The sequence below is a fragment of the Brassica oleracea genome, chromosome C7 (assembly GCF_000695525.1).
Source record: "Brassica oleracea var. oleracea cultivar TO1000 chromosome C7, BOL, whole genome shotgun sequence".
Classification (NCBI taxonomy): Eukaryota; Viridiplantae; Streptophyta; class Magnoliopsida; order Brassicales; family Brassicaceae; genus Brassica; species Brassica oleracea.
Window position 1 is genome coordinate 34,215,410 of NC_027754.1, and position 21,177 is coordinate 34,236,586.

The 21,177-nt window shown below is 31.6% G+C and overlaps 3 protein-coding genes across 3 annotated transcripts; 2 read left to right on the forward strand and 1 right to left on the reverse strand.

Moving 5' to 3' along the window:
* Positions 1-483: 483 nt before the first annotated feature.
* LOC106304471 (basic leucine zipper 43-like) lies at positions 484-1,373 on the forward strand. Its single transcript, XM_013740876.1, has one exon. The coding sequence runs from the start codon at positions 603-605 to the stop codon at positions 1,119-1,121; it is 519 nt and encodes a 172-aa protein (XP_013596330.1). The 5' UTR covers positions 484-602; the 3' UTR covers positions 1,122-1,373.
* Positions 1,374-3,999: 2,626 nt separating this feature from the next.
* Positions 4,000-4,895, reverse strand: LOC106304974. The gene is made up of 2 exons (XM_013741353.1): positions 4,404-4,895; positions 4,000-4,041 (listed from the first exon to the last, which is right to left on the reverse strand). The coding sequence occupies exons 1-2, from the start codon at positions 4,796-4,798 to the stop codon at positions 4,038-4,040; spliced, it is 399 nt and encodes a 132-aa protein (XP_013596807.1). The 5' UTR covers positions 4,799-4,895; the 3' UTR covers positions 4,000-4,037.
* Positions 4,896-19,250: 14,355 nt separating this feature from the next.
* Positions 19,251-19,723, forward strand: LOC106305338 (protein GLUTAMINE DUMPER 6-like). The gene has a single exon (XM_013741717.1). It carries the CDS (start codon positions 19,316-19,318, stop codon positions 19,646-19,648), a length of 333 nt encoding a protein of 110 aa, XP_013597171.1. The 5' UTR covers positions 19,251-19,315; the 3' UTR covers positions 19,649-19,723.
* Positions 19,724-21,177: the final 1,454 nt, after the last annotated feature.

Here is a 21,177-nt window from a genome sequence, read left to right on the forward strand (position 1 = left end):
TGAATCAAAGGGATTAATGTTCATAATTTAATTTGGGAAAACTGAAAAGAAAAATGTATGAAAAGCTTTGTGTCTTTTTTTACGCCCATGTCTCTCCCGTGTGGCGACGGTGTTGAGATTTTTCTTGACTGAAAAAAGAGAAAACAGATTTGGTCAATAATAACTTTCTAGACACCATATTATCACAATATTAACTTTTTAGAAATCAGATAATAATCCATCATTCAACAAATTGCAACCCCAGTTTGTCATATATTTTAAGCAATTGGTTGGAAGGTTATCAGTGCTTGATATGTTTTACCTTAATCAATACAATTATGGATATAAGAAATGAGTATATGTAATATACATATATAGATATAATGTGACATGATCTAGGTGCATATTTACTAAAATTTTATGTTAGAAACTTTGTTGTTGCTTCACCCAATTGCAGAAAATGGGCTCCACACCCCAACCTTTGCTCTCATTTACTCTATAAAACCATCTCCTCTCTTCACACACCAAAAACTCCATCAAAATTCCACTATCTTTTTTCTGTTTCACCTACCTTTCTGCTCAAGAAGAAAAAACCCTAACTTTCTGCCCAAGTTAACTCCAAAATGCAGCCGCAAACCGATGTTTTCAGCCTGCAGAACTACCTAAACTCCTCGATCCCATCTCCATATCCTTCCCATTTCCAGATATCATCTCCATTTCCAATCAACGGTCAAAACCCTAACTCCTTCTACGGATTCCAAAATGCTACAAACAATCCACAATCCATGGGCCTAAGCAGCAACAACTCGACATCAGACGAAGCCGAAGAGCAGCAGACGGACAAGAACATAATCAACGAGCGGAAGCAAAGAAGGATGATATCAAACAGAGAATCGGCAAGGAGATCGCGTATGAGGAAGCAGCGACACCTTGACGAGCTTTGGTCTCAGGTGATGTGGTTGAGGATCGAGAATCATCAGTTACTTGATAAGCTCAACAATCTCTCTGAATCTCACGAGAAAGTTCTTCAAGAGAATGCTCAACTTAAAGAGGAAACATCTGACCTTAAGCAAGTCATCAGTGATATGCAAATTCAAAGCCCTTTCTCTTGCTTCAGAGACGATATAATCCCCATTGAATAGAGCATTTTTACCTCATGTACCGCGGTTCATATATGTATTATGTGTGTATATCCGGAGATCTTTTTTGTTTACCAAAAGTTCCGGGTCTTAGTCCTCATGCCGGGGATGAGAGAAGGTTAATTAGTCCAAAGATTAGTGTTAATGAAGAACAAATATAAGTGGTGTTGGTCAAATCATGGGTCTTGTGATGGGGACATTGTAAGGTGGTGTGGGTTTTGTTTTTTATTACAACGATTTCCAAATTTCCAACTACTAACCAACACATACACACACTTATATGTTACCACAGATTATATTTAATCTGACATCAAGTACCTGATAATCCTTTGGAGAAACCAAAAAAAAATAACAGAGGATGGTTTGTGGATTCATGATGATTTCTTTTGTGAAACTTTCTAAATTTGATTATATTAGGCAAAGACCACGAACAAGCTTATCTGTAACAGTCAGTCTTTAGGCCCACAAAGAACATATCTAAGGTGGTGCATTGACTTAAAAATATTTAAAATTTTATGAAAAGATTTCTTTCACTCAAAATTGTATTCTCTGGCCTCTGGGTGCTGATAATCTATCTTAACAGTTTATTTGTTTAGACATTTAAGTGATGCTATAGTTTTGGGGGTTAACATTGTCTATTGGCACTTCATATATGTACAGAGATACCATATCCAAATTGGAAATTACATCTTGTTGAATCAGTGAGACCTTTACCTTAATTTTATGAAAATACTGTTCACGTACATTTCATCAACTGCACGCTTTTGATATAAACCTGTTACTTTTTTTTTGTAAATATAAACCTGTTACTTATACATCAAAATCTACAAGAAACGGCTATAAAACGGATTTAAAAGATTAGCCAAGAACCAAAAACCATTATCATATGGTACAAACTACAAAGTAAACCCAAACCTATCATGCTATCTTTTTTTGACACAGACAGATAGACAAAGAAACAATCTTACGTACGAAATCCTCTTACGAAATGTGGTCAACAAAACAAGCAAACTTTTATTTTTGTTTTCTTTCTATTTTTTTGTGTCATGAGATTCCTTGCCATAACCTTACTAGCCAAGAAACTTATAATGTATAATTTATAATTTTAATATATAATTTATAACTTATAACTTATAAAACCTGCCTTTTAATATATAATTTTCATTTAGAAAATTCAATCACTCATTCAACATTTAGAACCTTTAACTTCTTTCTCTTTGTTTTCATTCATGCAGAATATCTTATGTTCATATAATCTCTTGATCAAAACCAATCTTTAGTAATACCGAAGTATTTAAACCAAGCAAAACCTCAGTCCTTCCACATCGTAGTCTACTCAAATCCACTCACATAAACAACCCTAGAGTACGGAGCTAACCCGTAGAGAAGGCAACTTTTCTAAACGAAATCGAGAAATAAAGAAAAGATACCTAAAGCTTAAAATATCATGTTCATCTAATAGTTAGTGACGACATCAACCAGCAATTAAATCATGTCCGTTTTGATTCTTTTTACTCGTAGTTAGTTAATTTTGTTACAGAAACCTGTCGTTGATCCAGTCTTTACGAAACAAAAACATTTGATCGATTTTGCTGGTGGCTAGCTACTAGAAAAAAGGGGGAAAATATATCACTAATCGTTCTGCCAGTCATTGTCCTCAGGAACTGTGAAACTGGACTCTGGTCCTAAAACATTTAAGAATCTTTTTTTCGTTCCTTTTCATCTTCCAACAACAGTGGAGTTTCTTTTCTCTCTTTTGATTGTTTTATCTTTCACTTTACGTATTGTTTCAACTTTCAAGAATCATCTCAATCTTTGTCTCTATCTTTCTATAAATGTGTGTGTCCAAAGTACGAGTGTATCTGCGACCATTCCTTTCTTTCTTTTTCGTTTCGTACGACAATTGGTTTTTCTTTCTTTAGATTCTTTTTTAAAAATCATACAATAAAGTTTATCTTTTGTTTTTCCGTCATAACATGTGAATGTTAATGAGTACTTTGGAACAGTAAATTCAATTATTGGTAGAAGAATCCTTTTGTTTTTTAAGCTAACTCGCCTTAAATTTACCAAAGAGACGTTAGTAAATTGACGATAATAACGTTGAAAAACAATTATTTTTATTGGAGGCCCATGGGCTAATATTTCAAAACTTTGGTTTGTGTTTCGGTTTTGGACCTTTGGTTTTGTTTTAACTTCTTTCTTTAAGAAGTAGGCCCATAAGAACTTCCTCGGAAAATGATTTTGCACTAGTTGTTGTCTATCTAGGTTGTTGTGCACTTGTGGGATCAAATGGATTCCCAACCACCAGAGACTCCGGTTAATGTTTTACCAACAACTTTCATCCACATTTTTTTTCTCAAATATTACGCTTTGGATTTGTCTTACTTTAAATTCTACCTTTTGTCAAAATATCTACCGTACATGGTGTAATTTGTGACTTAACATAGTTCAGTTCCTCAATTTGGGGTTGAGTAATTTACACGTTCTCTAGTTTATATGCGTCGCCCAAAAAACTGTGAACATTCAAACAAAACTAATTATTTTTCTGTGGAATAGTTCCCATGTTGCTGTCATGTGTCTGCGGTGGATCCATTACTCTCTTTACAGCCAAGACAAACAAACGAACAAAACATTTTCATCATATACATTTAAGACAATTTGATCAAACACACATAGAAAGCCACAATGTGATCAATAATGGAGAAGTTGTCTCGATGGACACGTTTCATCACACATGCCTTTCTATACCTATTTTCATAATGCACCACTTTGGTTCATGACAGCATTTCTCAATAGTACTTATTTATAACCGAAATTTTCAAAGACTAACCATTCATTTAAATATTCATCTTATCCTTCTTTTTCCTTAAATATCCTCGCCATGAAAAAACATGTGGCGTTCGAAACAGCCGTTCGACGTTACCTAAACATGCATGTGTAAATGTAAATTTAAGTTTTACTCTGATCAAACTAAACCTTAGATATAATCTAGCTAGTTATAATATAAATTTTAGTTTTAGTTTACCAACAACCACCTAAACATGCATGTATTAAAGATTTATCATGAGAGAAATAATAATCTTCATGTTGCATTAGTATTAGAAGTAAAAGAAAGAAATATAATCAAGAGACAAGTATAAGAGAATACAAATATCAACTGAAAAATAGAAATAATCAAACACCCTTTGCGTGAGGTATCAAAAAACCTCAACACAAAATAAGGAAATCAATAATCCAATCCCAATCTTCTACATACAAACAGCTTCAAGAAAAAAAAGAACTTACTTCTTTTTAGAAGATCTACTCTTGTTTTCACCCTTTTTCTTCTCTTTTGTCCTAGTTTTATGATTGCCACTATTCTTATCATCATGTTTATAATCATAAACATTATTACTCTTACTATTACTTTCACTTTTCCCGTTTCTTAAAACGAGACCTTCTCTCCGTCTCCCTCTGTTGCTCGTTTGGTGATAACTTGGCCCGGAAGAAGCATCGGAAGCCATTGAATCGTCGCTGTCTTTGTTGCTTTCGTACTCGTTGACATATTTTCTTCCATCTTTTTCGATGCTATGCCCATCATAATAGACCTCATCAATTACCTCTTCCTCGTCTTCCTCCATTGGCGAAGAAATATACGTGGTCCAACCGGATTCGCTGCTGCTACATTCTTCTCTCTCCATGGACAACTCAAGAACCCTAGTTTTGAATGAGAGGAGAGAGGAGAGAGAAGAGAGAAGAGAGAAGAGAGAAGAGAGGAGAGAGAGAGAGAGAGAGAGAGAGAGAGAGAGGAGACTGTTTGTTCTGTTTAGTCGTAGTGTTTTGCTTGTAGTGGACCATATATATAAATATATATAAATGCATGTGCGTGGAAGAAGACCCATGTTTTTTCATTAGTTTAATGTGGTAAGGACAGCTTATGTCTAACGTATAAAGTTTAATCCGACAGGATTCGAAGAAGAATAGCTGTTTTTTATCAAAAAGGGTTTGTCTTTTTACAAGTTATGATTTATGTGTAGTCTTAGTCTTCTCCTAATAATATGAGCATGTTGAATAAACAAATGCTAAGTAATATTATTAATGGGTTTCTGTTAGAAAGAGCGAAGTGGTTTAAGTTCACATTGTGGCATGAGGGGAATGTATCTTTACACTAAGTATTCTCTGGAACGAAACCAAACACGCATGCATCTTTGAGGAGATTGGATGTTTGATTCAAATCAAGCCATGTTAGAGAACATGTTAGGATCATGCCCCCTTTTCATTATCCTCTTCTTTTTCTCATCAAATACGTTGTAACCAATTATAGACAAATTTGCAATTAATATTACATTATTTGGTATCATATATGCTCTGAATCGTACAGTGGAAAAAGGGATACATAGAGAAAAACTAAAAAAAAATGTTTGTTTCTTTTCTTTCAAATCCCCGTTGAGAGAAGTTGAAAATATGTCATTTGAATATCTGTTCTGATATTAAAACACACATACTTTTAATTTATAATATTTAAGGAAAATGTTTTTTAATTTTTTTTTAAAAAAACTAAATTTCATCATGACCCGATCTAAAATTTCAGGGACTATAAACATTTCTTAAGAATTTTTATACAAAAAAATTCATAATTTTTGGAACCTATATCTATCTATAACCTTCAAAAATTTAGGGGTCAAGGTCAATATTTCATAAATTTGGATCCGGTAATGAATTGTATTTTCCCTTTGCTGTTTTTTTTTGCCTTAAGAAAAAATCATAGTTAGATTTCTAGTTGTACTTCTCAATTAATATAAGTAATGCTCATCATACATAATTTTTTGAACTTCATATAAAGCTTGTGGTTTTAAGAAACCGCATATGATTCTATCTAAAATTGTTTCTTTGTGTTTATGAAATGTATTTAAGCAACTTTCTTCCGTTGGTTTAAAATGAATGTTTCATGGCGAATGCCGAGTGTACAAGACGGGAGATCTCCAACACTATCGCAGAAGGTTCTTTTAGGTTTTAGAATGCCTAAGAGAGAAACAGATACTGTCAACATGACTGCTAGATGACTTGAAGTCAAAACATTCAAATGTAAAATCTTATTACATACCACGGATGTGGCAGCCCAGTTGGTTTAAGCGCAGGCGTTGGTGTTGTTGCGCTCCTGGGTTCGATCCACCGTGGGAGGAGTGTCCAGGGCCTTAACCGGTACAGACGCAGGCTGGCTCCGGACCTAGGGGGGTAGGGCCGAAGGCCCGAACCCACCACCTGGTTAAACAAAAAAAAAAAAAAAAAAAAAATCTTATTACATTCTCTCTCTCTAAGGAAAAGATCTTAGCTCATCTTGAGACATTGGTTCTTTTAAATGGTTTAAATGAAGATGAAGATAATATAGTTGATTTTTCAACTGGTGGAGGGGTTGCTTCTGAAGCGAAAGTATAATAAGGCTCTTGAGGAGAAGAAAGGAAAGCTAGATATACAGTAATCTTTACAAGGAATTAATTTAAAAAAACGGTAACCGCTTATTTTCAAATATTGTTATAGTAGGTAATCTAAAACTAGATCTTTGGGCAACATGACTTTATTTAAGTTACAAAAGAAAAAAAAAAACATGACTTTATCTATCTAAAGTTATATATATATATTCTATAATGATGCTTCAAGAAGCCGAGTTATCAAATTAAGGGTTTCTCAAAATTATAATATTGGGCCATCTAAAGTCCTATAAGCGGAAGAAGTAGAGATCGTACGTCTCAAGTAACCCTAACTGACACCAATAAGGCCCAGGAACTATAAGCTAGCCCATCAGGAATTGGATTAAACTAGTAAAAAATTTGTAGACAAAAAGTACAGTAGGTGCGAATAAGAAATATAGCAGGAGGAAAGCAAGTAAAGTAGTAAACGAGTGGTTAGAACCATCGTTAACCCGAAATTTTTAGATTGGAGTTCTTTTCGGAAGTTAAGAAACTGTTTTTAACTTTTAACTAAAAATGCTAAGAACCGGTTCTTAAAGTCCTTATTTAAGAATCGGTTCTTAGTTTTTTAGTTAAAAGTTAAGAAACAGTTTCTTAACTTCCGTTAAGAATCCCATCATAAAAACTTCGGGTTAATCATACTAACACCTCCAATTGTTGGAGGGTCTTAACACAATTTTCAAAATTAAAAATAATTCAAGAATGCAAAAAGGTAAAAAAAAATGTCGAAAAATTCCTAAACTCTTAGAGCAGGTCTAACAATGGGATCTGAGTATGACTTATTAAAAAAAAATAAAAATAATCAAAAAATATGTGAGAGAAAAGTGGAGAGTTTTCTGCATGTAAAGTCTTAGATAATCAAAAAGTACGTGAGAGAAAAGTGGAGAGTTTTCTCCAAGGAAAGTTTTAGATACTTTTTTGGGTCATTCTTTTAGAATTGTCACTAATTAAATTTTGATCCGCGCTTTGAAAACACGAGTTTATTTTTGGTAGTAAAAAAATTAATTTTATATAAATTTTTATATAAGATATTGTATAGTTATGGGCATATCTATCTGGAACCGAAGAACCAAAAATCCGAAACTAAAACCAAACCGAAGTTCATAAATAAGCAAATGGATCTTTTATCTCTAAAACCAAAAAAAAAACAAAAGCTTAACCATAATCGAACCGAAAAATGAATGACCACATGAATTTTTAAAATAAAATTATATACCTACAAATATTAAATATATTTAATTTTTAAATAAAATTATCTTAAGAATATAATTTATAAACTGAATTACTCGAAAAACCGAAGTACCTAAATACTGAAGTACCTAAATAGTATTTTTCGAAGTTTAAAAAAATTGTCCATGAATGCTGAGGTCTAATAGTGTATCTATACTTAAATGGTGCCAAGAAAGCATTCTATTTGTACAAATAAACATTGTTTTTATATTTGAGCCAGTTATGCAGTCAAACTGGAAAACTCAGTAATCCGCATATAAACTGTTTTGATTTGGTGAAAACCTGTTAATCAAAAATCCTATAACTCTATAAAATCTGCCATTAACCCGTGATATGATATTGGTCGATCCGATAAATAAAATTTTTTGATTAAACTTATCATTTACATTTTAATAGTACATAAGATTGAATAAAGTATTTGATAATAGTTCCATATTATAACAATCACGAAAGCTACGATTTTTAGATATGGTCCATAATGGTTATATATAGTTTTTAAGTGTGTATTTTCTTGTCGTAGTGGTCATATATATATATATATATTTTGTCATCAATTTAAACAGACTCATACTGACTCTGCAAACCAAACTGGTAACTTTGCATCCATGTGAACGACGAAAGACAATTGTTCTCTGGCACTGCGTGCTAGACTATCTGCCTGTAAATTCTCCGTCCGAGGTACATGAATAATCTCTGACTGAGGAAACTTTTCTTCAAAGCTTTTATGTCTTCCAAATAACTTTAAAATGCCAGCCATTTTTCTGATTCAGAAACCATCTTCACCAATTGAGAACAATCCGTAGTAGACGTGACCTGAAACTGATATAAGTTCCTCATACACTTCATTGCCCATATCAGCGCTTCCATATCCGAATGTAGAGGTGAGAGACTTGCCCGAATGTTTCTTGCCCCCATCTATCCATCAAAACCCTCGAGATTGCTATACCAACCTTGCCCTGAATAAGAATCATTATCTTTCCACGAACCGTCGATAAAACACCAGCGTCCTGTGATTATTGGAAGGTGCCTAACCTCCACTTGTTGTGATGCTTGCTGCATGTTTAGCATTTGTGCTTCAGTCCAAAGTGTTGATTTTGTTTCCGCTAGATTGAGCGTGTCTCTGGGATCAATGTCCAAATTACTAAAAACTTTGTTGTTCCTTCCTTTCCAAATGTACCATAATATCCACGCAAAGTGATGATCTTCCATTTTCGGGAAGACTCTCCAAAAAAGATGATTCATATTTTTAAAGAGAGAACTAGTGGGGACAACAGCTGGGTTTGATGGTATTTTGGATAGCGCCCAAACTTGACGCGCTGGAGGGCATTCAAAAAACACATGATTTATTGATTCCTCGTCAGCTCCGCATCTAGCACAACATATGTCTCCTTGTATTCCTCTCGCTTTCAAATTTTTCTTTACAGCTATGCACCCTGATACCATTTGCCATAAGAAATGCTTTATCTTCGGGGGGCATCATACCTTCCAGCTAAACGCTTTTAAGATATCCATTGTGGGGCCAAAACTTTCTTGTGGTTTTTCTTTATCTGGGTAGACCTGTTCTAATTGGTATCCTTATTTAACCGTGTATTTTCTATTATTTGTGAAGTGCCATCCATCCTTATCCACCATCTGATTCCTACTCAGAGGTATGCTTTCGATAATTTTCGCATCCTGGGGATCCACCAAAGCCCGAATTGCTTGCGAATTCCATGTTCATGAAGCTGGGTCAATAAAAAATTCTACTGTAAGGTCCGGGTAAGTGTTATGTTGGTTTTTATTAGCTGGTCTCGGGCGAGTGGTTGGGAGCCATGGGTCGTTCCATACAGATATGGATGACCATGTTCCCACGCTTTTGATTAGTCATTTGCTAACCAGAGATCTAGCAGATACAATACTTCTCCAACCATATGACGAGGAGTATGAACGGATCGGTTCCAGGGTTGAGGTATTCCTGTAGTACCGTCCTTTGAAAACTCGAGCAAATAAGGTATTTGGCTTCTCTATTAGACGTCATAATTTTTTTCCAAGCATAGCCTTGTTAAAATCAGTTAGGTCTTTAAAACCCAGACCGCTTTTGTCTTTATTTATGTATACTTTGTCTCATGACTTTCAGTGCATGCCTTTTGTGCTCCCCCCTGGACTCCACCAAAATTGTGCTACCGCACTCGTCAACTTCTTCACGGTTGCCTTTGGTAACCGATAACAAGACATCACATGATTTGGTAAGGCCGTGACCATTGACTTAATGATTACTTCCTTTCCTCCTTTAGTGAAGAATTTAAAAGTCCAGCCATTAATCATGTTATTCAAATGATCATGTACAAACCCAAACACCTATATTTTGGATCCTCAAAGACTCTCTGGCAGTCCCAAATAAGATCTCATTCCTCCTAAATTTTGTATTCCCAAGATATCCCTCAACTCATATCTACTAGACTCCTCGATTTTGTGTCCAAATTGAATTGAAGATTTCTGAAAATTAATTAGTTGACCCGAGAAAGCCTCATATTCCTTTAATATCCTAAGAATGGTTTGACATTCTTCCTTTTGTGCCTTACAAAAAAAGAGGCTGTCATCTGCGAAAAGCAGGTGAGAAATCGACGGGCAAGCTCTAGCCACCTTCATTCCCGTTAATTGTTTTCCTCGCTCAGCCTTTTTAATGTTTGCAATCAAAGCCTCGGTACACATGATGAATAAATAAGGAGATAAAGGATCCCCTTGACGTAAACCTCTGTGTGGGATTATAAGACCTCGCGGTTGACCATTTAATAATACACGATATTGAACTGATGATATACACTCCATTATTAATTTGACCCAATGAGGATCAAAACCTATTTTGTGTAGTAGAGCCTGAATAAAGTCTCATTACACCATATCATACGCTTTGCTCATATCCGTTTTGATTGTCATATACTTATCTTGGCAAGCGTTGTTGGTTCTCAATCCATGAAACATTTCCTGAGCAATAAGAATATTATTTGATATCAACCTTCCTGCCACAAATGCCGATTGTGTTTCCGATATGAGTCGTGGAAGGCAGGAATTCAAACGCTGACATAAGACCTTTGAGATGATCTTGTACCCTACATTGCATAGACTTATTGGCCTTAACTCTGTCATCCTTGTAGGCCTCTCGGTCTTCGGAATCATGCAAATGTTGGTAATGTTTAACCTTGAATCCATATCCCTTGTAACCAAAAAATTATTCACCATCTCAACCAAATCTTTTTTGATAATATGCCATGAGTGTTGGAAGAAAAGGGTTGTCATCTCATCCGGCCCTGGAGCCTTTTTCGGATGCATCATAAACAAAGCATGGCGTACTTCCTCCTCTGTTGCTGCTCTTAGCAGCATTTGATTCATTTGGAAGGAGATAGACGGAGCTACCTCCGCCAAGAAACTATCGAACTCTGATGGGGAAATGGTACTAAATAAATCCTCGAAATAATCCACAGCCACCTTCTCGACACCTTTTTCTTCTGTTATCCAGTTACCAGTTTCATCATGAAGTCCCACAATCCTATTAAGAACCCGTCGTTGCTTTGTCAAGGCATGATAAAATTTTGTGTTCAGATCCCTAGATGAATACCACATATTCCGACTTTTCTTATGCCAGTAGTCCTCTTCATCTTTGTATGCATCCTGTAACTTCCTATAAACCTCGAGGATTTCCTCTTGTGACCTATTGTTATCGGTTTGAACCTCTTCCAGAGCTCTCTTGTGACCTATTGTTAGTGGTCATATATTTTTTAATTTATTTAATATGATCTATACGAAATATGATGAGATTATATTTTAACGCAGGGTATAAGCATTGATTTTTAGATAGTTTCATTAAGGCCCAATATGTTAACATAGTAATAATGGAATTTATCATTTAAATGGTCAATAAATAATAAGATATCATTTGGTTCCTTTAATAAAGGTTAGTTGTAATATTTAGTTGTATTTAATAGGTAGGATTAAAAATGAACAGGTGCAACAACTTTGAATAAGCAGATTTTTGGGAAATTGCCACAAAAACCACATTCATAGTACCACTTTTGATGTTTACACTAACCACTTTTACCATCACTTTTAATGAAAGGTAAAAGACACTTATACCCCTAGGGTTAATTAATCTAGACTTAGGGTTTAGAGTTAAGGGTGAGTAGGGTTTTTGGAATTAAAAAATTCAAAAAAATTTAAACATAATTTTTTCTTATAAAATATTTCGAATTTGAAAAAGTATAATTCGAAAACATAAAAAATATTCATTTTTTTTTATTTTTTTTTATTTTTTTAATTTAAATAATGATTTATTATATATATAGATAACAAGTGTATAATGGTCTTTTACGACTTAATAAAGAAGATATTTTTGAAATGTCCCTTTAGTGGTGATAAAGATGAAAAGTGGTACGATGAAAGTGGTAAACATAAAATTTCTCCTAAATTTAATTCATGCTTGTCTTAAAAAATATTGTTTGCTATAGTCTTCTCTTTTAATATAATAGATGGTTTTGTGTGTGTAGCTCTCTCTCTACCTCTCTGTTCTCTCTCTTAAATCTTTCACAGAGAGGGATGAGATGAGAGTTTTTTGTTTAGCGAACGCCGGTTCCTTTCTGGCATAAGATTGCCGTGAGGTCGGGCTTCGACTCTGGCAATCGGTGGCTAACCCAGCACCGGCTGGCCGGCTTTCGTCTCTAGAGTCATCACCTCCGGTGATGATTGCTAGCGTCTCTGATCTAGTGAGCGATTTGGTTTCGTTGAAGATAGCTCGGGCGATGATGGGGTATGTTGTTGAAACCGTTGTGGGTTTCTTTGATCGTTGGTTTCGGTGGACAGCCGGTTGTTTTCCGGAGAAGATCGGTGAAGGCGGTGGAAGTTAGATTGTGGAAGTTTCAATGGATTCGAATGGTTTTCTTCTCGGCGAAGTGATTGTCTCGGTGTTTCACTCAACCGCATCGGGTTATTGCTGGTAGTTTCTCTGCTCCGATGAGATTGGTCTCCGGTAGTACAGAGTTCCGGCGTGAAGCCCTGTTCCGGCGGTGGTAGGTGGCGGTTTCTGTGGTTACGCGTGTCGCTATGTTCGTACACGTGGGTACAACAGATGTCTTCCCCTCCTTTTGAGTTTTTGGGCCTTGTCTTTTATGTCGTTGCCTTTTCTTTTGGTTTTTTAGCTTTTGTTTTATGACTCTTTATGTAAATTTTAGATCTTGTTAATAATAATATCAGTCGGAAAAAAAAAAAAAAAGATGGTTTTGTGTGTGTTTTTTTTTGTCTAGAGCATCCACAACTATCCAAAGAAAACAAATTATTAATATTTTATTGCAATTAATTTAAGTAATTACATTTTATTTACGCTTTTAAATTTGAACCTGTATAAAAGTAACACATGGGTCTGTGGGTTTTTTATAAGGTTTTTGAAACATAAAGGCAGCGTTATCCGCAGAAACTGCCAAAGTTTCTAAAAAAACAAAACAATTAATATTTTAATGAAAAAGATATATTTCAGTCTTCTTTAGTTATTAAAATAAACTAGGTATTTTGTCTGCACATGCAGACATAATCGTCTTACAAATACTTATTATTTTATGTCTTATTAATCCCAAAATCGGCATTATAAAACTCCAATCGGTGAACATGTTGAACGAAAAAAATGATAGTGAATTTTTTGTTCATCAAAATTTATACCAGTTAGGTTGAAATTTTAGTCAAATTATTGAAAGGTAGATCCTACTTTTTTCTTCTAAATTCTCCATGGTGGAATGAATTTATAAGAAAAAAATTCCCTATGCAATTTTGATAAGGAACAAACTGAACAAAAAATCATATTTTTTTTTCAATTCCTCAAATGAAATTTTATTTTTACTTTGTTGATTTTTTTCATTATTCTAGTGGTCACCAACTGAACCTATGGTGTTTCACGGATTAAACTGGTTTAAAGTAAAATCAAGAAAATTTGTTTTGAGCTCAGTCACAAGTTAAGTTATTATTTATGATTTTAAATAGTTAAATCAAACATCAAATTATTTATATATGTCAAAAAAACGTTCATCAAACTATGTACTTATTATTGTGTTAAAAGTTTTAAAACACTCATATATTAGAAATAGTTTAGAAAATATCATTATATAAATATTTTTGTTTGACTAATATTTAATTATAAATTTTTTTATATCTTCGTTTTTTAACTTTATTATAAAAATATTGTTATCAGATAGCAACACAGTATATATAAGAAAATCTTAATTTTTAAATATATTTTCACAATTTTATTATATTAGTTTATAATTAATTATTTAATATAACATATCAATTTAATATTATTAAAATAAAATGTGTATTTTATTATATATAAAATTCATCACGGGTTTTGTGGAAATTAATAAATACTCAGTTAAAAACTAATAATAAATGAGTGACCTATATAAAAGCTTAAAACCTAATAAAATATGACTAATAAGAAAATAAGAATTTTAATATAACATATAAATTTAAATATTATTAAATCAAAATTATATTTTAATTATATATAAAATTCATTACATATATTTTTTAAATTAACAAATTAGTGATTCAACTAAAATTATGTTAATAAATCAATGACTAAGCTAAAACCTAATAAAAACATGACAAATAAATAAAATTGACTAAAATCATGGAAAACATGACAAATAAGCAAAATCAAAATAATTATATATCTAATTACATATTTTAAGTTATATTATTTAAATTAATAAATTATGGACTCAACTAAAAACTATTAATAAATTAATGACTCAGCTTAAACCTAATTAAGACATGACAAATAAGCAAAATTACCTAAAATCATGGAAATCATGACAAATAAGCTAAATCACTTCATAAATAATAGTATAGATAAGAATATCTATACTATTAAAAGAGAATGATTCTTGAAAAATCTAGGGAAAATTTTATGTTTACCACTTTCATGGTACCATTTTTTATCTTTACCACTACTAAAGAGATATTTTCAAAAATATCTTCTTCATTAAGTGACAAAATACTTTTATACCCTTGTTATCTATATATATATATATAATAAATCATTATTTTTTAATTTTTGTAAATATTTTTTAAGTATTTATTTATATATTTATTAGAATCCTAAATTTCACATTCTAAAAACCCTACTCCACCCCTCTACTTTAAACTCTAAATTTAGATTAGTTAACTCTAATGGTATAAGTGTTTTTTATCCTTCATTAAAAGTGAGAGTAAAAGTGATTAGTGTAACCATGAAAAGTGGTACTATAAATGTGGTATGTGTGATAATTTTCTTAAATATAATAATAGCAATAATAATACAAGATGTTAAATCAAGCACAATCTTCGAACGTGAAACATGTAACTAACTAATTTACTTCCATAACATATAGTATCAAGTTTGTTGCTAATCACCCAAATTGGATAAACTCTCGGTTTAAAAATATATGACTAACAAAAATTGCAATTAAGTCGCCTTAAAAAAAATAAGTCGCCTTAAAAAATTGCAGTTAATCCACTAAATATTGATTACCCGCAAAATTGCAGGAAAAAAATCAGATATTGATATTTTATATCCTCTAGACATTATTTATTACGTGATTTGCTTATTTGTCATCACCAAAATCATTCTATCAAAAAATGATGACATTACTCACTTAAATGATGATATGGATTATACCTAATTATGATATGGCTTAACACATTTATTACACAAAATTTAAATATAAAATATTAAGTATATATAGTTATTATCGTAATTAAAAGATTAAGTATATAAGTATTACCATAACCAAAAGATATAAATAAAATAATTTAATTCAAGATGGAATTAACAATAAACTTACACTTTGAACAAGTTAATAAAAGGCAACTACTTTATTTATTGTGTTTTAGTATTTCATATATTTTAATGTTTATAAAGATTTTTTTTTCAAATATGGTAAAATTATAAGAAAGTATTTCATTCTTAAATTTATATCGCATACTAAAATTGTCCTATTTACTGTAAATAAAACAAGTGCTTTATATTTTAGCATTTATAATATTCAGAATGTTGCAAATAAACTTTTCTGTAAAATTATATGTGATTTACATTTTCAAAAGTTAATGGGAAAATTTCATGTTTACCACTTTCATAGTACTACTTTTCACTTTTACCACCACTAAATGGACATTTTCAAAAATACATTTTCATTAAGTGGCAAAAGACTCTTATACCTTTGTTCTCTCTATATATAATAAATCATTATTTAAATAAAATAAAATAAAATAAATAAATAGAAAATATAAAATAATAATTTTTTTAGGTTGTCAATTATACTTTTTCAAATTTGAACTTTTTATAATTTTTTTTTTGAATATTTTTTTATTTTTTTCAAATTTTCTTTTTTAAAATCGAAAATTATGTTTGAAACTATTTTTAAAAATTTTTTTATATCATAAATTATATTTATTAGAATCATAAATTTCATATTCCAAAAACCCTACCCCACCCCTCAACTCTAAACTCTAAGTCTAGATTAGTTAACCCTAGATGTATAGGTGTCTTTTACCCTTCATTAAAAGTGAATGTAAAAGTGATTAGTGTAGACTTAAAAAGTGGTATTATGAATGTGGTATTTGGGGTAATTTTCCAAAGTAAATCCATCTTGACAAAAATATATTTCAAATAATATATTACTTTTTAAAATGTTCATTACCATATTTAAAAAAAAAATATTGCAGTTAAATTAATTTTAAAAACACAAACCATAGATGGTAGTAGTAACTATATTTTGTATATATTTAAAATATATAAAATTATATTTAAATATATTACTCAGTGTAAAAATAAGGTTAATCAATCTTATAAATACTAAATCTATTAAAATTTAGTTTTAAATTTAATTTGAATTAAAAAATTTATTTTTGCACATGGTGTAAGAAAACACCTAGTGTTAATTAACTTAAGAAAAAAGACTTGCTCTAAATGATAACAAAGGGAATGAGTGAAAATAGTCAATTTCTTATCATTCTTTACAATTTACACCATTTACAAAGAATATTTGTTACCTAAGATTCCTTAACTTTTCTTTACATTTGAGAAATAATAGACTACATTTATTCCTTATCAAATTTTACCAGTAGAAATCGAAATCAACACATTACTATAAATCTAAAAACTTGTAGAAACTGAGTTCTACAGATTTAGTGTATTATACGGATAAGAATAATCAGTTATAAAAATATGGAAAGAAAATATTTGGAAATATTCAGTTTCCATATATGAAAAAACCGATTTTCAGAAAAAAAATAAAAAAAATCATGGGACATAAAGTGTAAGTTTAAGTTTTTTTTATTTGAGGATTTTAAATGTTTTCTTTTTCTTTTAATTATTCATTATATTTTAATATTTACAATTGTTTTGTTAATTTTAATTTCGAATTTATAATTAATTTGAGGACATTATTGCCATTTGAAAATAATTATCCTAATGGAACATAAAGTATGTGAGATTAGTCTGATGGAACATATTTATTACTTTTTTGGCCTAAAAAATAATTTCCCTAGATTTTTCTCTTATTTTATTCTTCTTTATTTTTTTCTTTCTTGCTCATCGTATTCCTTTAATGGCTACCAGTTAAAGCCTAAGTATTTAATCGACAAAAACAAATTATTTGACTCAGAAATATTTGTACCATTTATCAGTTTCAATCAGTTATCCTTTTATATAAAAGGCAAAAAAGTTAGATATGATTTTCTATATATATTAAATTGGTAGGATCACTATGGATCGTCCATGTCAAATATAAATGGACAAAATTTGGTTAATACCAATTTAGACTATAATTGGACGAGTTACAGGACCAATTAGATCATCGGTGTTAGAGCACGATTATCTCGTCCTTTGTTGCGTCTCTAAAACGGTGGGGGGCTCAGGTTTTAGAAAAAAACCGTATGCAAAGCGGGCAGAATAAGAGAAGTGTGCTATGTGTGTTTTGCACTGTTCGCGGGACCCACCGATACGTGGCGATCCACGATTGGTCCGCTTTTTAATTTTTTTTTAATCAGAAAAAAAAACTAAAAAGTTAAAAAATAAGAATCCCTTAATATGATATATGGGATAAAGATGCTCTTAGTGGGTTTGGACTATATAGATATGGTCCGTCCAATAGTCTAAAACAAGTTTTGACTTATATCAAATTTGAAAAAATAAAAGTTTTCAGAAATTAAGTTTTTTCACCAAAAATATAAAATCATTTTTTTTGCCAAAACTTCAAAATTGAGCTTTGTTGTCAAAATCGCAAAATCAAGTTTTCTCACTAAAACTACAAAACAAGTTTTTTCTGCCAAAATCGTAAAATGATTTTTTTCATAAAATTACGTTTTAATTAAAACAGAAAAATCAAGTTTTTCCACAAAAATAACAAAATCAAAATTTCCCGCCAAAATCGCAAAATTAAGTTTCAGCTAAAACAAAATTTTCCACTAAGATGGCAAAATCGAATTTTCGTGATAAACAATTTTTGACAAAATCGCGAACTCTAATTTTCCTGTAAAAATCACAAATTTTAATTTTTCCACCACAATAGCAAAATGGAATTTTCGTTTTTTATGTGGGACTGACCTAGTCAGCACAATTAATTTGTGTCTGGGTGATTACTTCGTACGTAATGATGCAAAGATGTACTTTGGGAACCACGCGTTAGTGGTCCAGTGGCGATCCTCGACCTGGGAAGTCATGGGTTCGAGTCCCGCTGGCGGATGTTGCTCTTGAGGGCCTTCGGGCCCAATACGGACACTTCCAACTACGCTGGCCACTGGTGGGATTTAAATGGGGTGATCACCAGCCCTCCTGGAGACCTCGGCGGGCTCCCCGGCTTAGCTCCGGTGGACGGTCTTTGGTTGATAGTCGGAGCCTTACGAGGTCTTCGGATACCAGGGTTATCAAAAAAAAAAAATGTACTTTGTGAGTGTTTGCAGACACTCTCCCACTGATTGATCCTACTTGCAATCAGATACAAGTTGCGGAGCTATTTTAATTGGGCTAAATAGTAGAAAAAGTGACGTGCACTTCTAAATTATCACCTTCAATTGGTGGTAGACAACAACGTGAAATTGTAGTCGTCATTACTTTAGATTTATTCTTATAATAATAGAAATATAGAATGTGTGTTTCACTTCACCTATTACGTTTCTTTTGGTTAAATGTTATGATTAGATTGATTTACTCATTCGCGAGTATAGTTAATGGGATGACGACATCGACATGACATTTGAATAGTAAAAACTACAGTAATCGTTAACAAAGGAGAAAAGGAATATCTGAACGCACAAGGAATCTTCTTCCTCCATTTTGAACTTTAAAATAAAAATAAAAAACAATCTCGTAGTGTGATCATCATATGCATCCCCGTAAGCAAATACATAAATTAATAAGGAATTTCGTACAAATGTTCCTCTATAAATTCTTCACTACGCAAAACTACAACTTTCATAAATACACTTACAGCACAAGGGAAAATCAAAGGGTAGTAAGAAATGAGGGCGACACCAAAAGCAGAAATTTGGAAGTCACCAATACCATATCTCTTTGGTGGTTTGTCTTTGGTTCTTTTGCTTATAGCTCTAGCATTATTCTCATTGGTCTGCATACACAAAAAGTCTCATTCTTCTAACAATACCTATCCTGTCGAGGAAGAAGAAGACGCCGGAGACAACGAAGCTAAGACAGTTATCGGAGAATACTTACCTAAGATCGTCGTGATTTTGGCCGGAGAGGATCAACCTACTTGTTTGGCCGTTCCGGTGATTCACACAGTGTCTTCCGTTTATCCTTGTAAATGTGGCATTGTTACTGTCCTCTCAATCTAACTATTAACATATTTTCGCTTTTGCCAAACAAAAAGAAAATCTCAACTTTTATAATAATAATCGGCTATTTTGTAAGAGTCGACTGTTTGGTGGATTTTAATTAGTACTCCATAATTTAACTTTTCTTTAATGCTTTTATGTATTGAGTATTTTGTGTTAAAAAAAATGTATTGAGTTTAAATCTTGAAAGTATATCAATAGAACATATATATGGCGACATGAATTCAAAGAGCAACAAACATGAGACATTAATCTTCATAGAGACATTAATCTTCATATATATAAGCATAGTTGCCAGTTTGGTTTGCAGAGTCTTCATAGAGTTTGTTTTCCGTTGATGACCAATAAAAATATATATATATACATACAAAAACGAAACAAAATATTCTTTTAAAAGTTCTAATATAAATCTTCAAAAAAAATCTTATTAACATTATAAATTTCATTTAAACTATAAAAAATAAATAAATAAAGTAATATTGTTTATATTATATTTTATTACTAATTATTATATTTTATCATAATAGTATGTTTTGATATTGTTAATGTATTAATATTGGTAATTTATTATTAAACCGTTGTAATATCTTATAATCAACCAGTCAGAAAGATCACGCAAGCGCACTAATTTCTAACAGTTGTACCAGCCGTACAAATCGCTTATTAACACTAGAAACCGCAACCACCCACATCCGCAAACTCGCGCAACCACTGCGTTTCAATCAGTCATGCCCTGAATCAGAACAAAACTGAAAACCAAATGAGTACTCAATTTCTATAATATAATTTATTCACGTATAAATATTTATATTATTTAGTTTTTAAATAATAAAAATAAATTTAAAATATTATTTATAAACTCAAATACCTTAAAACGAATCATCATAAAAAATTATCTGAAATATTTAAAATTATTTGAATTGTCTAACTTTTTATCAGAAAATATGATATTTAATCCAAAAAACCTGATTTTTTAATTTTAAATATGAGTTAATCAAAAAAATTGGAATCAAACCGGAACTGAACTTTATTAACCAAACTGAATCGAAAACCGAAATAACCAAACGGAGTGTGGAGGAATATTTTGTTCCATTCCTTCAAATTAATAACATCTTCTCCCCTACGAGTTTCTTGTAACGATCTCATTTAAAAAAAGTACCCACCACTTTACCATGTAACGAGTGTCTTAAAATTGTGGTCTCTTAAAGGACTTCCATTAGTTGATACTCATTGAGTATCTTCACAATAAATTAAAGAAAAATTAAGAGAGAGACAAAGAAAAGTATCTCAAAAGTAATAATATTAAATATAACATGTCTCTTTTTAATTGGTTCAATTTATCAACAATATTAATTTTAATTAGATAATTAAATTAATGTTAAAATAATTATACTTTTTATTTAAGAACTCCTATTTTAGATACTTACCAATAACGTTGCTCTTACTATTAGCCTAAACATCTTTGGAGCAACTCCAATTGTGCATGGTAAAAGTTCTCATAATTAAAAATAAAAGAAAATAATAAAAAC

Excerpts from the sequence above, each read along its gene's own strand:
- LOC106304471 (XM_013740876.1), top strand. The coding sequence starts at position 603 with ATGCAGCCGCAAACCGATGTTTTCAGCCTGCAGAACTACCTAAACTCC.
- LOC106304974 (XM_013741353.1), bottom strand. The coding sequence starts at position 4,798 with ATGGAGAGAGAAGAATGTAGCAGCAGCGAATCCGGTTGGACCACGTAT.
- LOC106305338 (XM_013741717.1), top strand. The coding sequence starts at position 19,316 with ATGAGGGCGACACCAAAAGCAGAAATTTGGAAGTCACCAATACCATAT.